Source organism: Pundamilia nyererei, unplaced genomic scaffold (genome assembly GCF_000239375.1).
Source record: "Pundamilia nyererei isolate P.nyererei 1_Seehausen unplaced genomic scaffold, PunNye1.0 scaffold00034, whole genome shotgun sequence".
Taxonomy (NCBI): Eukaryota; Metazoa; Chordata; class Actinopteri; order Cichliformes; family Cichlidae; genus Pundamilia; species Pundamilia nyererei.
Window position 1 is genome coordinate 3755305 of NW_005187435.1, and position 17807 is coordinate 3773111.

Consider the following 17807-nt stretch of genomic DNA (forward strand, 5'->3'; position numbering starts at 1 on the left):
CTTCCATCATATCAGCCAGCTTTCTCCTTTTACTAATCATAGTCCCTACATTTAAAGTCATTAATCTCACCTTGTCACTTCTGCCTTACCTTTCCTCTCATTGCCTCCAGACCTTCCCCCTCTCCTCATTTTTTATCTTTGGTCAACAGAAGCACAGTTTTCACCAGCACTGTTGGCCAACAGCACCGCACAGAACTGTTGTTAACTCAGATCCTGATTGATTCAGTATGGAAATAACACTGTTGATAATCTGCATGCTGATTTTGCAAAGCATGATTTTTGATTTTTATGCAATATGTCCTTCCTGATGCAATCCTCCCTGTTTATCTGGGCTTAGGGCTAGAAGTACATTGGCTTGTGCTTATACATGAAATGTAGTGCAGTGTTTTGGAAAGAGGTATATTTTTACACATGGAGTGTTTGTCAGTGAACTCTAGTACTCTTTTATTTAGAATAAAATGTAGAGATATTCTATGTAGAGCTGTTAGAGTTTGTCTCATTTATATAAATTGTTTCATCTGTTACTGGAATAATGTGTATCTGTTGAATAAATTCAACTTTATCTCAAAATACTTAAATGCTCAAATTAATATATACTTAACATCTTCTCAACTTTTTTGTTTGAGGCTACAGCCAAATACATAGAATTACCTAAAAGGTTTTGAGTGTCTGTAAATGCGCTTATTTACAGACACTGTTGTGAGAGGTGGGGGGCTAATCTTCTTATTGTCTGAGGTGTTGAAAGAGCTAGAATCGCCCTGGGTGAAGGTTCAGTTATGTCTGTATATAATATAACTGCACCTGAGCCTTAAGCTTTTACACCTGCACACCTGATGATTTATTAGAAAGTAAAAAAAAAACCTCATTGCCCTTTATTAGGAAGCTAAATCAGCAAAGCCATTTTTCATAATCTGGCAACTCAAATGTTGTTTTAATAAATAGATTAAGACTATAAAGTCGGTTATTACAAATCATAGTAACCTTTAATGCCATAATTTATGAAAGCTTGCCTTTAAAAAAAACTGATATCCAGATTTTTCATTTAATCAGAAAAGGCTTGAACGTGTTCGGATTACATTTAGTCCTTTGCAATAGTTCAGGGCTTCGTGAGACGTCATATATATCATATTACTATCTCCTCATTTGTCATTGACTGACATTTATGTTACTTTCATGTGATTTCTGTTAAAGGTTTTGGGGGGGGGGCTTGTTTTTTGAGGAGGGGGTATGTGTAAGACATTTTCACGGCTGGCTGCACATCCCTGTGAAGCCCTGCCTTCTGAGATGAGATCGTCTCCTGCTGGATTACAGCTTGTGCGCAGCCAGTGAGGGCTTTATTCTGTTTCAATGAGGAAAACATCGCGTCTGCCTTTCTGAAAACTGTCACATGGGGCCAAGGAGGGAAAAAAATCGCTTCCTGAAATGATTCTCGTCCCTCGCTATGTATTGCTGTTGTTTTCTCCCGTCTCTAACAACATAATATCGCATCGCGTTTAATTTTCCGTCCGGATCTTTTACCCCACTGTCGGTGCCGATGATGATCAGCAAAGTTAAAAACGCCATGTCCAACCTGGTCGGAGGGATGATGCCGCACGGACACCACCACCATAACCATCACTCTGGTGGACAGACCTGCGGTACGGACAGCCTGCCGCCTCGTTTCCCCTACGGCCGGCCGGATTTCTTGGACCTCACCCCGGAGCTCCTGCAGTACTCCACCGAGCACGCATCGCGGCCGGTGCTCACGTTAAAGAGAGGCAGCAGGCTTCCCTGGCAAACGGGATACGCAGAGTGAGTGTATCAGTGATTTCAGTGACATATTAATTGATCCGAAAATCATTGAATTGTATCAGTAAAAAATTTGCAAGGGTCCCGATGAGTGCCAGGCCTGATAAGTGATTTTTATTTATTTATTTTTATAACTGCTGCAGTTTCGAGTGCACTGCAGCAACCAATGTGGCCTTTTGCTATTGAACGGTTTCCATTCACTGTTCCTCCCGTGAGCTGCTGATAAACAATGTAAATTTGGACCAGGGTGTCAGTGCTGTAATTAGACATAAGGCTTTCGTATCCTAAGAGACTGTCATGTTTGAATACAGGCTCCACCTCAGTTTTGATTTACTGGGGCCATACAGAAGTGAAAGCAGGAAATGTGTATCTACTCGTTCCTAACAGAACCAGTGGGGTTTGCATTTGCAGTGTTCCGATTAACAAATAGCTAGGTAGCAAAATGCCATGTGGGTTTACTTATCTTTGTGGCTAAATGAGGCAGAGGCTCTTCGCATTTGTCAGTCCGACTGCACAACCCCTGTCCTTGTCTTTACTGTGATGCTTTCATATTCTTTACACACCTGCAGTCCTCTCACATATAGAAAATTTCCAGCCTCATTTTATTTATACCACTAAACAAAATGTGTTCTTCAGATGATTCTTGCTGAGGAAAAACACTTTCAGATGCTCCCCTCCTCCAGAAGTGGGTGGTTGTGAAGGGCTGAATAAATACAGTCTAACACTATGTGGGCTATATTATCCATGCCTGTCCTCCTTGACCCATTGTGAAAATAAAAAAATATATATAACTGACTCATGTGGAAAGTCTCAGATGTGAAATTTCAACACCAAATGTTTCAGAAGAATGAATAAGTGCGGTCAGATATGAGGACTTAACGCACGTATTGATTATGTTCTGTGGAAAGTTGCATCATCTCTGTAATTCATCTGAATTCTTCAGCAGATTACTTTAACATGAGTCACTTAAGTTGTAATCACAGCATTAGCGGTGCTGCTTACAACACAACGTAATCGGCTGATCTGATCACACATCAGCTGTCAGTGCTCATTTCATACGGAGGTTAAAACCCCAAACAATCTGAACCATCCGTGTCACATCAGCACACTGAGACCACAGAAAACTCAACGTCAGTCCAAAGCAAACAACTCTAAAATGGAAGCAATTAACAACAGAGCTACAAACCTTGTCCACGCTCAACCATGATACACTGATGCCAAATTACAACTGCTGTCAGGTTCTAAATTTATCCGACTGTATGGCTATTTTTATTTGAGATCACTTCCATTCATTAAGCAGTTGTTTATTCACCCACACGGCAATGATAAGAGCCTTTCGAATGATCGTTTGTTTAGGCCTCGGTCCATTTTGTCCAGTGATCTTTACTCCCCTGTACAGAGTAGGAACAATGGCGGCCTGAATAATACAGATGGACGCTGTGTTGCATCTTCTCCGTTTTGATAACACCTAATTAGTGTGTCTTGGGCATGCTGGTGATAATAAGGATTCATGGTCATTGTTAGGTTTTCCCATGGTTTGTTCCTGTTATAGCGTTGCACCCAGAAGATGTGGAATACTGCTTTCTCGCAAATTGGACTCATGTGGTAAAACAGGTTAGGAATTCTGAACCTAAAATCTGTGCGCAGTGTAGGATGCTTGAGATAATGAGTCTAATTGCTGCTATGGTGTTGGTGTACAACATTGTGTCAGCATAAATAAGTGAGTGCACTTACAGTAAGACACTCAAAATGCCTTAATCAAATGGGTATTTAATACTGTTTAGTTTAATATGGAGGCGCTCTTCCAGGTCCTGCCACTGGTATCATGTAAGAGAGTTTGAGGAAGCAAGGACTCACATTTGAAAAAACATTGTATGTGACATATTTATTCCTTGTAGTATGATTAATAATTCATGAAAAGCAGATGCTAGAAGAGCAAAACAGTAAAGAAGGATGAATGATTAAAGGTCTTTTATGCTCCTGAGTTGTATATAATACAAGATAGAATACATGAATGATGTTCAGGTTACCCTCAGTGTGCGTAAAGTGTGGCCCATTGTACATAAATCTGTTACAAGCTGAAATATAAAGCTGTTTCTAACTTCTTCCTTTTTTCCATTTCATTTCATTAGAAACGGAGCATATTCGTGTTTTGGGCTGTTGTCAGATCTTTCATAGACAAACAAAAAATCTACCCTAGTGGAGTAAATAAACCTCAGATGAATAGAGTTACACCCATGTTGTTGTGTATTTCTAAACCTATTGTTCAAGCGATTGTACTTTTTGGCTCACATTCTTTTAGTGACTCTATTTTGAGCACAGATCCTGAACTAATGGTGGGGCAGAGTTCATAAGTTGCCGTATGTTTTAAATATAATATCTTTAGTAGTATACAGCTCACATAAAGTTGTTTTTCTACAGGGGAATTGTTTTTGTCAGTCTTTGACTGTCAGCTTTCATTTCTTCTTAGCACTGTGGGCCTTACAAACGTGATGGGAAGCTTCCCCTCCCTGAATAGGAATCAGAATATAACTAGTCTGATTTTTTTTTTTAAAGTTCCTCATGAAGACTTTACTTTGACACTGCGGAAGATTTTATGTAACAAGGCCTGCAGTGTTTGTCAGCCTGCCAACTTCCACTTGAGGTAGCTTCAATCAGCAGCAACCAGAGAGTATATCTTTTTCACATTTAATTTGTAAAAGTGCTGTCAGACAACTCACTGAGGATGTGTCATGAGCACATAGCACACCCAAAACCGGCCGGATGACAAAACGGACGTACAGTTTCCAGTTTTACTTGAAGCTGAATTGACACCAGCTATGCAAAAAGAATCTTGAACGACAGAGAACTGTGCAAACGTCCTTTTAAAGGATCAAAGGCTTGTTTCAGAAGTGTTTCCATTCACTAGATTATATGCATCACTGATCTCCCGCTGACTGAACCACAAAACTGTTTCTGTATCTCTAAAGCTGCCTGTCCTCAGCAAGAGACTATGAAGTGAATTCACAGTACTTTGCATAGAGTTTAATGTTTTACTTGGAGAATTTGCAATTTGTTTCAAAGATGATGTTTACACAGAGACATTTTTGTCAAGTAACCCGAAATAGAGAATTCACTGGAACTCATAGCTTCCTCTTCTTGAACTTTCCTTGCATAATAGAATAAGACGGTTGAAACAGAGAAGCACTGTTTTACCAAACACGACAGCCATGGTTTTCAGTCACAGGTTGTGAAAGCATATGACCGAAAGACAAATAAGTGAAAGAGTTAAGTCACATTACAGCAAGGCCGTGTTTTAGAATGGCAACCTCCCACGCCAGCAACCAGCATGTTCAATAATAGCTTATGGGGCTCATGTAACTGCTTTCAAAACAGAATTATTGCTGATTCTTTATTGTGGGTGTAGGAGTTTATCACATGGGAAAAGTAAACACTGACACGTTTCAGCCAAGCATGCTGCAGGCCTCCAAAATCTTATGGAACCAACACTTTAAGGTGCACTGTGGAATTTTCTCAAGTACAAAGCTTATGTTTACATTTAGCCTTTTTTTTTTCTAAAAACATACACAATGCATCCATTAAGTTTTGAAATGATAAGATTTTTTCTTTCACACAGAGACCTTATTTTCAACCCTTGGAGATAGCCACAGAGAGAGAAAAGGATGACATGCACCAAAGGGTGTCAATTAATTCAAGTAGCTGAGACTTGGCAGGAACCCACCAACGTGAGGATTCCATGGATTTTACAAATAGTACCCGCAGAGAGCTTGACTCGGGCATGATTTGAACAAGCAACCTTCGGAGTCAGGCATACTACCTGTTGTGCCACCAGCATAGCAGTTGGCTACTTCCCTGGACTTTCTTTGTCCAGTCCTTTGAAATATCTGGAAATGTTTGTGTAAAGTTGAGTCATCAGTGCAATTTTCCCATCTGATATATGTGATCTTTGAACATTGTCTTGGCTTTGGCAGAAAGTTTAGACTACAATCGAGTGATTTTAAATTCTTCTCTGTCATTAGTCCTAATGCAGGGAACGCAGTGCAGGACACTGGTGTCTGACCGCTGCTTTCAACTGATTAGAACGTGAAGGGGCTTTTTATAATCCAGATTTGGGCAGCCGTTACATTTTGAGCCTCATTTTTGTAACTCTCTGAAATCAAAGCTCCAGACTATACAGCATCCATCTTCTGAAAAGATTGTAATCAGCTGAATTATATGGAATGTGAAAGGTCAGAAGTCTTACTCTGGTGTAATTTTTACTAATCTCTCTCCCCGTTTTGTTGTTTGACTATTTAGTTTGTCCTCTTTCCTCGTCACTGTCAGCCTCTCTTTTTTTTATTTACTGTCTTTGTTTACTTTACTTTTGCCTCTCATGATCCCGGCATTATCTGATAAATTGCTCATTCCTTCTATGCAGAAGTTTCTGAGGGAATTTTAATGACAATACTTGAATTACTGGAATTGTGCAGTGGGTATTAATGACACATTATCCGGCTAATGTGGCATTTATCTATAATTAAAAGTAAAAACGTTACATAATGTGCCAGCATGAGGTCTAGATAGACTTCAGCCTTTCCCAGCTAGGTTCACGTTACAGTTTAATGGACCTTGCCAGTGGAGCTTTGCGTGTCGTTGCTACAAATCATTCACAGTTGAGTATGAGTTTAGTTTGGCTGTAGTTTTTTTTCTGGGAAGCCTTTAGCTACATTTTTAAGATCTATTAATTATGTTATAAAATATCTAGTCATTATTTTTGTAGTTTGAAATAGAACTAAATAAAATTTCAACAAATAATGTGACAGAGTTGTCCACTAGATTGGTTGTCCATTCAGCAGAGATCAGTGGTTTTATCTGTGACTATTAAAGTCAGCTGACTTAAGTATTCTTGGGTAAGTTGCTTAGCACCAACACAGGCCATGAAGAATCATCACTGCTTAAGTGTTATTAAAGTGCTGTAAGACGTGTGTCAAAGAGTGAATGGGGCTTGTAGTGTGAAGCACTTTAAGCTTACACTACAAGACCAGAAAGACGCAATCTTAACCATTTACGACTGCCTTACCTCATCTGCCAACTTCCCGTTTTGTGGAACATTCAGCTCACGGTTTCATTTTAGGGCATTACTCTTTTGGTTGGTTCTCATTGCGGAAAATTCAAATGACAGAGTTAACTATGTGCTAGAGGAGTAATTAATTGCTAAAGTGTTGGATATTTCCCTCAGGATTTCTAGGAAATAAAGATATGAAGAGAGTATTTGCAAGGCCAGAAAGACAACTCCAAATGTACACATTAGTTGTGTCTGCTTTATCTAGGTGAGCCTTTGTTTACATAGTTCCTGTTTTGTGACAGTAAGATGATACTGTGTCAGTATCGTGTTTCACGTGTCTTCCACTGGCCCAAAAAAATCAATCGACAGAGGATTAAGAATTATTTAAAAGTCTGTACTGTGTAACGGTACATTGCTATAATGTGCAATGTGTGTAAAGTGATGGATTATATTACAATGCATGCAAATTTTAGAAATCTGCCAGCTCATTTTCAGATTGAATGGGAAATGTGAATAGATGGTTCTCTGAAAACAAAACTGTATATCATGCAAAAAAACATATTTGTATTGGTATTTTAAAAAATGATGTTAATGCTGTTGTGCATCGGTAGTTTCAGCTGACACTGCTGAAGCACACCCTGTGATAGATGATGCTTCTACAGTATGAATCAGTGCATTACTCTAAAGCCATTATCCTCCACAGGCATCAGCTCATCATAAAAACACTTAATCCCTTCTGCAAGTTCCCTCTGGGACATGACTGCATCCTGCCCCACTTTTCACCCCACTGTTGCACTCTCTCTATTGTGTTTTTTATGCGGTTAGAGGAATGAGCGCAAACACTATAAATCATGTGACTCCGGGCTCACCTTTCCTCCTTGTGTCTTTTTCAATCAGGGTGATCAATGCAGGGAAGAGCATGTTGAACGAGGACCAGGCCTCCTGTGAGAAAGTGTTTGTGAAGAAGCCGAGTGGCAAACACCGCAACTCTACTTTGCTAGATCAAAACGGGGTGAGTGAAGGACAGATTTCTAGAATCAGGGAATGAGGAATGAAATGTATGAACAAATGGAAAAAAGTGAACAAATCTGACATCAGTATATATAAAGTCCTAAACATGTCTGAGGGGAATGTCACTGAAAGATGTTTGCATGCCTTGTTATGTAGCCTGAAGCATAATGTTCCCTTACAGAACATAAACCGCTGCACCCCATCTGAGCATGCATTGTATTTACTTCATATCCAGCAGTGCTGTTTTCACAGCTTTTCACCGAGTGTAGTTTCCATCTAGACATTTTTTTTTCATTCTGTATACATTTAAATGTGAATACATTTAAAGAAGCAAATTACTACAGCACAGAAATAGCCAACAGGATTTAGCAGGATTCAACATTAACACCTCAGACAAAACTTTCAACTCAGATTTCGTGACTTTAATTTGACCCGAATTAACAGATGTTTTGATTGACTGACTCAATTTTCTGAAAGTCGCTGTAGTTGGATGGTTTCAATTTAACAAAGGACCGCATGACTACACTTTCTGTGTGAAATGGTGCAAAGTCATGAGATAGTCTCACCCCCAGCTCTACTGAGCGTTTTAACAACTTACAGCGTTTTAACTGTTTTTGCTGACTCACGCTGCTGTTATCAGCGTTATTTTCAACCACATCACTGCGTAATCTGTTAAAAAAAAAAGGCTCACTGCACATTACTTGCCCTGCACAAATCTCCAAATTGATACTGCGACAGAGCTCAAATAAGACTAAAACGTAAGAAGTTTACACGATGGACTTAAAAAGGTAAGTCAATGTAAGTCATCGTGTGTACAGCTTGTTCCCACTGACTCCAGGTGGTCAAAAAAGGGCATTTATTTCAGAATATTTTAAAGAAAAGTCTCATAGTCATTGTCTCTCCTTGGGCCTCACAACTCCTGTAAGACCTGCAGGCACACAAAGTACATTCATGTCCTCCATTTGGTGTAAATGAATTACATCATCCCTTGTTGCACCCTTCCCCCACTCGAGTCTAGCATCAGAGGGGTAGGCAGATGTCTTGGGCCTGTTTATATGTTGGTTAGTCAGGCAGGCCAACTGGGTCTATTAACATTCCTGCCAAAACAAAGGTGGCAGTGCTTTTGCATTGCTCACTGTGTTATAAACAGCAAAAGACCTGATTGGAAGACGTTTTACCTACATTCCTTTTCAAAAGCTATAAGACTATTTTAAATTAATATTACTTCAGTTATATACAGTACTATCGCACTATTATTGTAAACTTTAGTGGTTCGACGAATAAAAACTTGATTCATGATGTGGCTGTTGTTTAGAAAGATTGATTTGGGAATGTAATAACAGATCTTGAAGAAATATTTTGCTTATAGTTTTAAAAAAATTGCCATAATCTGTGAACACTCAATAAGCTGTGCTTTCTGTTCAAAGTTGTAATGTCATAAGAGCTTTTTTTAACCAAGGAAGCAGATGAATTCTCCTCTTATTTAATACACTATGTCTGTCTGTGACTGTTTCCTCTTTTAGGATGGTACAGGAATTCCTCTCCACTTCTGGGGCATATTTGATGGACATGCAGGTTCTGGCGCAGCCATCATGGCCTCCAAGCTTCTTCACCACCTAATCAGAGACCGCTTGGGGGAGATCTGCCACCTCCTGGAGAACCCCAGCAGTGCTCCTCCTATCTGCCTGGCCAAGAATGGCAGCCCATATCAGGCGGAGGCAAAGAAAGGGGGTGCACAAGAACCAGAGGACCCAGATGCAGTCAGCGACGCTTCAGTGCGCTTTTACATGGAGAAAGTTGTCAGTTTGGAAAGCCTGGTGATGGGAGTCATAGAGACTGCCTTCAAACAGATGGTGAGTAGACAATGGGGGGAAAAGCAAACCACACTTGGCATATTTAAGCTGTGGTAAGCATTTTTGCCCATCTGTGTCTTTGAACACCAACATAACTGAAGATTTTAGCTTTAATAACCAGAAGTGCATGATCTGGCATGCAGATCATGCACAGAGAGCAAATCACTTTGTTCTCATGTTTTGTTTTGGGTTTTTGGCCATGCTAACATTACTCTAGGTAAGTGTATGTGTGTTGTGTCCAATCTGAATTATGTCAGATGTCCTCATCAGCGCTTTCATCTTGTCCAAATATGAAGCTTTATAAACTAGAATATATTTTAGCTTTAGCTAATAGCTTTTCCACAGCACCGCTTTGATGTTTATGAATATATATGGGATGGAATTTCTTTTAACATTTGAATGACTTGAAAATGAGAGAAACAGGGTTAAGACGGGAGTGTTGGTAGGTATATCAAAGCCCAGCTGTATTCATAAAACTTCTGCAATCTTTAAGACCCTCAACCTTTATTGTGAATACTCATCAATACATAAATACATAAGTTTTAGGTGTTTGCATTTTGGTACCCGGGTTGCCAGATTGGAGTCAGTGTACACAGTCCATACACCATGTATAATTTCCATCCCCGTCTCACAACAACCTGGCTACCTACAGTCTGATTCAAAGGGTGCGTGCATAGCTGCACTCTCTGCAGGCAGCCAGGCAAATTAATGTTGAAGGAATAAGATAGATAGCATAGACTTTTGTTGTTTTTTTTTTGTTTTTTTTTTTTTGTTTTTGTTGTGGATTGCTTTGACAGTTGCCAGAACAGTCATGGCTAAACCACTTCACAACAACTGCAGTCATCTTTCGTTATCTCATCAGCCACAAATAGGAAAGCTTTAAAACGCACACACACATTTTAAGGTTCTGGGTCACTGGAAATATCCAAATTTTTAAAAAAAATAGACAGCTCATACTTCTGTTTCAGTTTGTAAGTTTGAAATGGTATTCTTCTCTGATGCAACATCACTGTCTGATTAAGATCATACCTATAAAAAGTAACACTCAGCCTAGGTAATGCATTCTTCAAAGCATCCTTGTTTCTTTTCATTAGGGCTGCAGTTTTGTTTTGAAAATGAATATGCATGAAGAAAATAATGAGCTATTCAGGATGATGAGAGGGAAAGCAAGCGTTTAAGCAGCAGAGATTTTGCAGCCTTTTGTCTTGACTTTTATTTATTTTTTTCGTTTTTATTACAGGATGACCTAATTGAAAAGGAAAAATCGTCGTATGCCATTTCTGGTGGCTGTTGTGCCTTAGCTGCCATACATTTAATGGGGAAACTCTACGTAGCCAATGCTGGAGATAGCAGGTGAGGGAAATATGATTTGTTTTCATAGCTTTAAGATCCCTCTTGTGTTCACTACAGGACACTACAGTGTCAAGTAACCTCACTTGAGTTGTCTTTTCACTCCTGTCTTTCTCCCTCTCTCTGCAGGGCCATAATCATACGAAATAATGAAGTTATTCCCATGACAAATGAATTTACACCTGAGTCTGAGAGACAGCGGCTACAGTATCTGGTAATCTATGTTGTTGTTTTTTATGTGGCTAATAAACAGTTGTGGGCAGATGTTTGCATAGACTCATCATGGGCATGAGTGCTGTGGTAATGTTGGGCCGTTATTGAACCCTTTGAATTGATTTCCTGCAATCCACACATGGTCAAAAAAATATACATACAGGTCAAATATGCAGATACACTCACAGTTAAATGGCTCTCAGCAAGTTGCACCTCAGTCAGATTTTTTTTGTAGTCATCAGCTGGCTGGATATTAAACTGCTCTTTCAGGCAGAATTGACAGAGTTAATTTAAATTGGTTGGTTAGCTGGCGCAAAACCAGGTTTAAAGCATAGTCCATAGATTTTCAATAGGGATGACGTTCAGATTTTGGAAAGGCCATTCCAAAAGGTTAATGTTAGCCTGTTAATGTTAATGTTTCCCTTTGTCCTTTTGAAACATCCAGCTATGTCAAAGTTTCAAGTGTCTATCTGTTGATTTGGAAATAGCCCTCCTTTTTTCCATCCAATTTGTACAGCATACCAGTACCACTGACAACAAAGAAGCCCCAGAGCATGATGCTATACCATAGTTGACATCTGGTACAGTGTTTTTAGGTTTCAAAGCCTCAGCTTTGTTCCTCCAAGCGTACCTCTTGTCATTGTGGCCAAAAACCCCAGTCTTTGTCTCCTGTGGCCATAAAATCCATGTGAGCAATTGCAAATTTCAGTATACTTTTGACCCTGTGTGCATAAGAGAAGATCCTAAACAAAAATCCAACCAATACAAAATCCAAATCTTTTTTTGTTAAGTCAGTAAAGATGTATGCTGTACACTCTACTTGTGAAAAAGAACAGTTAAACCCCAGATTTATAATGACATTCATGCCCATGGTGAGTGTATGCAAACTTCTGACCAGGACTGCACTTTATCATTTTCAACCTGCAGACACATTCTGCATCTTGTGCAGTTCCTAGATAAATGACCCTTTCCTGACAGTAAAGTACATCATCACTGAAATAAACTGGCATTAACCGGTTGTCTGTTTTAGTATCTGTTTGTAATTCTGAGTCACAGAGTGGGTGGATGATGTTTGCTGCTAAAACGGAGCGTTTTATCCTTTTCATTTTAACATACTGCACTCAAGGCCTGCTGTCATATAGTGTCCTGTAGCCTTTCATGTTTTAGAAGAAAGACAAGAATCGTGACTTAGGTTGAGCTTTTTATTCTCTAGTTCAGTTCAACCTTTCTAATTCTGTGAACCCCTCCAGGGCTTCCTGAGGCCAGAGCTCCTGGGAAATGAGTTCACTCACATTGAGTTCCCTCGTAGGATCCAACACAGTGAGCTGGGTAAAAAGATGCTCTACCGAGACCACAGCATGACTGGCTGGTAAACCTTTTTAATCACATTTTGGACAGTTAATCACTTTTTCATCTCTTTAATCTGCTTGAGGCACCCTGTAAGTGTTAAGAACAGTTTGACTGATTTTACTCCGGAGTATTAGGAAGAATATAAAAAAATCATGAACTTTATTCATGTTAGTCGTTTAGTCTATGACAAATAAGAAAATACGAATAAAAGTAAGTACTGTTTTTTTTAAATAAATAATTAAAAACCCAAAATATCTAGTTTAAACAATGTAATACTAGCATAGTCACATTTTCAACACTAAAATGATTGATTTTGATATTTTGCTTTTAATAAGAGAGCTTATTTTATGTTGAGCAAACAATCACTTGATCAGGTAATGATCAGCTTTAATTGTGTTTCCTGTAGGGCTTATAAGACAATTGTTGAAGATGATTTGAAATTTCCCCTGATATATGGAGAAGGGAAAAAGGTAAGAAGAGAGAAAAAGTCTGTGAATTTTATTTAATGTATTAAATTTAATCACAACACCTAATTGCATTTTAAAGCATTTCCATAATCTTAATGTTGTTAGCTAAATGTGGTCTCTGCCTGGCTAAAAAATGAGAGACATGCTCAGTATTTTCATTATTGTCTGAAAGAACATTGTCTTCGCTTAATAATCCCCCATAAATGGATTGTGTGAGAACTAAAGCGCATCCCGGAGCAATAACCTATATTATTGTGTGTCTTCGTGCTTGTTCTTGCTAATGTGTATGTGTGTACAGGCTCGTGTCATGGCAACAATCGGAGTGACCCGTGGGCTCGGTGATCATGACCTGAAAGTTTACAACTCCAACATTTACATTAAGCCCTTCCTCTCGTGCGTCCCTGAGGTGAGTGGGAGGAGTCAGCCTGAGCCTGTTACTGCTTTGGCCATTTAGGAGCGTTAAGATACATTCAAATAGTTGTTGGGCATTGGGCTTCGCTTACTGGTCTGTCAGGGAAAGCTTGGAAGTCCCAAATATGGATAAGAGCAATATTCTAAAAGTGAATTTGTAGGCTTTTTATAAGTTCAGGTATGGGTAAATAAATGGGTCAAATATTCCAATCTAGCACAGAGAACCAGATATTACCATGTTATGACTCCTGGAGTATTTATGTACCGATTTGTTATTATTGTCTTTGGATTTATCCTGACAGTAGTATCAAATGCTCCATCTGTTACCCATGATAGTGCCCTTATTGTTTAAACTCTCAGGGTTTTTTGCTACGTTTCGAAAAAGCTTGCCCCAAATTCCTATTTAGACTTGCTTCGTAATGGTACAGTCATTCGAGACAATAAACATACTGATGCATTAGAGAGAAGACGGCTTAACCAATCTCTGCAACCACTTCCTTTTAGGCCCCCCACTCAAAGTTACATTGAGAGCCACTCGCGTAGACATGCTAGAATCTTATTCTAATATGTCTAAGCTTATCTAAAAAGGCCACCCTTCCTGTAAGTCACTCTAACAGTGTGACTTAGCTTAACATCAGATTTGTGACAGAAAATGAGCAGCTTTACTACAGCAAATGGAGGTTATGACCCTTGCATGCCAGCATACAGTGCATTCACTAATCTTGCTTGCAGTTGACATGCACATGAATGGTTGCCTTTCTTCTTTTTGCAATTTAGAAGAAGTACTGACAGCATGATAAATAGGCAGATAAATCCGTTAATTTGGTTTATCTCAATGACAGGTGAAGGTTTATAACCTGGATGAACATAAACACGGCCCAGATGATGTCTTGGTCATGGGCACAGATGGACTTTGGGATGTAACTACGGACAAGGAAGTGGCAGATGCTATTACAGCCTACTTATCCTGCTGTGACCCCTCTGATCCCATGAGGTATGCAGTCTCCCAAATAATCCTTTTTATTAGGCTTTTATTCTGGGTGTGTGCTCTGGGTCATGTGTCATGTGATCATGTTCAGATGGTGTGCTGTACAGAGTTTGTCCACTAGGTGGCGGCAAACAAATGCAAAACACTTGCAGAATATTTAATCTATTATGTAACCTGAATATAACCCTATGGTAAATTCTTTATGGTAATTCTAATGTAGTTATGGGTTGAATCTATAAGCATACATCAGATAGTTTTAAGTGTTTATCAATAAGTTTTTAACAATTCTAATTTAGCCCATTACTTCCATTCTTCTCCTGAGATGTTAAACTAGTGGCCAGATACATTATTAAAAATGTTAACAGACATTACAGTATACAGATGGATAACAAATTCAACAAATATGAAAACGTGTTGAGTGTGAGTACCTTGATCGCACCATTTTATCCAGAAGATGTTTCCTTATTTGGCACCTTGAAGATGGTGGTAGTAAAATCCAAAATGTTTCACTGATGTCTGGTGACTGTGAAAGACATAGAGCATGAATCATTTTGACAGGAGGCATAGTAAAATCCAATAAAAATTCATATGTAACCAATATTAGTTGTCACACAACACAAAGATTTCAGATAGGCAAAAAAGCCAACCAAGAGGCAAAAACAAGGGAAAAAAGTACAGAAGCAAAACCAAATATCATTAATTAGAAACAATATTTATAAAAGCGAGGAAACAAAATAAGAAATGCAAACATTCAAATGAAAAAAATGCGTTTTATGACTAAATCTGAGAGTTGATAAAGGGAACCAGAGAGGTATATGTACTGAGGAGAGTGATTAACAGATTAGCAACAGGTGTTGCAGTAGTTAGAGAGAATAATAGGAAATGATTTGTATATATTACATCAACATTAATTCACTGATTCACACCATGATGACGACGACGACTACGACTTCAAAATGTCATTTGGACTGGAGATATGGTAACAAAAAGAGGGAAGGTGGTCAGAACTGAGGGGATTACGCTATTGGAAGGTGATACTGCACTACAAGTACATATAGAAGATGGCAACAACTGATCGGGTTCTCAGTGAATACCTCAGGCAGCAGAAACCCAAGAAAGAAGAGGAGCAAGAGGAGGGGCCATCATGGAGGGACAGGACCCTGCAAGGTATGTACAACCGGCAGATAGAGGAAGTGGCCGATATCCCAGGAACAACATCCGAAATCTCTGTCCAGAAGAGCGCAGTCCTAGGAACAGCAAAGATATTGCGCAGGACCCTCAAGCTCCCAGGCCTCTGGTAGTTGAACCAAGCTTGAAAGACAGACCGCCCACAAGGGCAAGAAGGGATTTTTATTTATTTTTTGTAAAAAGGAAATGGAATGGAAATAAATGAATATATTAAAAATAATAATTTCAAAATAAAACAGATTAGGGATCCACCACATGTGAAATTCTGAGCCAGTAAGATGGTGATGTTCATTTTGTTTATTTTCTTTCATCATTAATTCTCCTTTTCTGTCAGACAAAGAATTCTTTATTTAAAAAAATAACTTCAGTCGTTTAAAGTCTTTTAGTTCTTCATGAACTATGTTTGATTAGTCAGGCAGAAGAAAACTGCTGTGGCACAGCAGATAAACATCAGTGAGATCAGTATAGGGTATATCATCAAATTTGTTAAGACTGAGAACCTTTAAGCTGATATAGTCCACCACAGAGATATTTTTCCTCTGAACTTTGGTCATGTTTTCATTAAAACTACTTATTATTTAACATTCCTGAACCAGTACTCTTACTGCACTTAAATACAAGATTCATTCACACTAAATTAATAATGCCTTTTCACAGTCTTTTCCCTGCTGTCCATATTGAATATGCTGTAACTGTGATTTATGCCTCTGCTCGGTGTTTGTTGTGCAGATATACACTGGCAGCGCAGGACCTGCTTATGAGGTCAAGGGGGGTGCTGAAGGAGCGTGGCTGGCGGCTACCCAACGATAGACTGGGCTCTGGTGATGACATCACTGTGTTTGTCATCCCACTGGCAGGGCATGAGTCAGAGACATGACGAGGTTGTAGCCACCACTATGACAGAGCTGACTCTTTAGGGCCCTTCCCATGGTCCGCCCTCTTTCAGCTCCCTAAACCCCAGACCAGTGGTGCAGTGGGAGAAGAAAAAATCTTTGTCATAGCGAAGACTCGGGTCTGACCAGCACCTTCATCAACCTACCATATGAGACCCAGTCCCTTCACTTCATCTTAAACCAGGAACTGTCTCCCATCTGCTTTGGTTGGTCCTCAGTCATGCAACTAAACATGTTCAGTGACATTAAAGTATTTTCTCCCAAACCTGCTGTTTGTGACAGTTGCCAGTGAGAATTAAACCCTCGTTGTACTTTTCTTTCTTGTTTATGTTTGAGACTAAGCAGTTACTCCAACCTTAAATGGATTGTTCATTTTAATGTTGTGCCCTAATAGTGAATACCTTTTTAAAAATTACAATTTAAAAAAAGAATCAATCATACAATGTAAAGGGGATTGCAATAGAGAATGTGAGGAAACCAAAGAGATGCTCCCAAGGCACAAGGATGGCAAATCAGATACAGAATAAACAGCAAAAACAATCATCAGGTTCTTGTTGTTGCATTAAAGAAGGAAGAAGAGAATTAGTTAACATGCAGAATCAACTGAATCTTGGTTGAAGGATTTCTTTCTCAGTAACAAATGAATGACAACACCTGAGGCACTTGAAGACTGTTGCACATGCTCTGTGGTAGCCTGTTGATTTCATGATATCTTTTAAACGAATGTGCTCCTATATGACTTCCTTCTTTTTGTCATTGCAGTGAAGAAATATGAAACTTTTTTGTTGAAAAAACAAGAATCATTTGTATAATTTAACTATAATTAAACGTTTTTCTTTGTTTAATATTTAAATGAGAAAGTAAATTGTTCTCCATAATTGTCTCGGTATAGTAAGATGTGATAAACTTCACATATATGCCTTATTGAAACATGAAAGGGACTCGAGAGTTTTTTTTCTTCAAATGCACTAAATTTGACCCTTGTAGAAGAGGCAAAAAAATATATATTGTATGCCCTTAAATGTACTACATACCTCTTTGATACCATTTTGGTTATGTCACGTTGTTCTTTAGATTATGCATATATTTTTAAAGATACCTCTGGTTGTAAGCAGTATCAGATGTTTTATTTTTATGTTTCTATCCATAACTCTTTGTTCAGATAGTGTGTCCCCGACTATGAGCTACCTAAATGTGTAGTGGAGGGATAATGTGTTCCAGTTAAGAAATAAATCAGATTTTTCCCATTTA

At 38.9% G+C, this 17807-nt stretch overlaps 1 protein-coding gene across 1 annotated transcript; it reads left to right on the forward strand.

The window, feature by feature from the left end:
• The first annotated feature begins 1233 nt into the window (after positions 1–1233).
• ppm1j (protein phosphatase, Mg2+/Mn2+ dependent, 1J) lies at positions 1234–17807 on the forward strand. Its single transcript, XM_005729806.1, has 10 exons — positions 1234–1791; positions 7730–7844; positions 9367–9696; positions 10937–11049; positions 11176–11260; positions 12510–12628; positions 13016–13079; positions 13375–13482; positions 14330–14481; positions 16393–17807. Exons 1-10 carry the CDS (start codon positions 1535–1537, stop codon positions 16538–16540), a joined length of 1491 nt encoding a protein of 496 aa, XP_005729863.1. The 5' UTR covers positions 1234–1534; the 3' UTR covers positions 16541–17807.

What these genes read in the sequence shown, in the direction of transcription:
- ppm1j (XM_005729806.1), top strand. Translation starts at nt 1,535, where the DNA reads ATGATGATCAGCAAAGTTAAAAACGCCATGTCCAACCTGGTCGGAGGG. An exon ending in GACAGCGGCTACAGTATCTG is followed by an intron (nt 11,261 to 12,509) that starts GTAATCTATGTT and finishes GAACCCCTCCAG; the next exon opens with GGCTTCCTGAGGCCAGAGCT. An exon ending in TATATGGAGAAGGGAAAAAG is followed by an intron (nt 13,080 to 13,374) that starts GTAAGAAGAGAG and finishes ATGTGTGTACAG; the next exon opens with GCTCGTGTCATGGCAACAAT.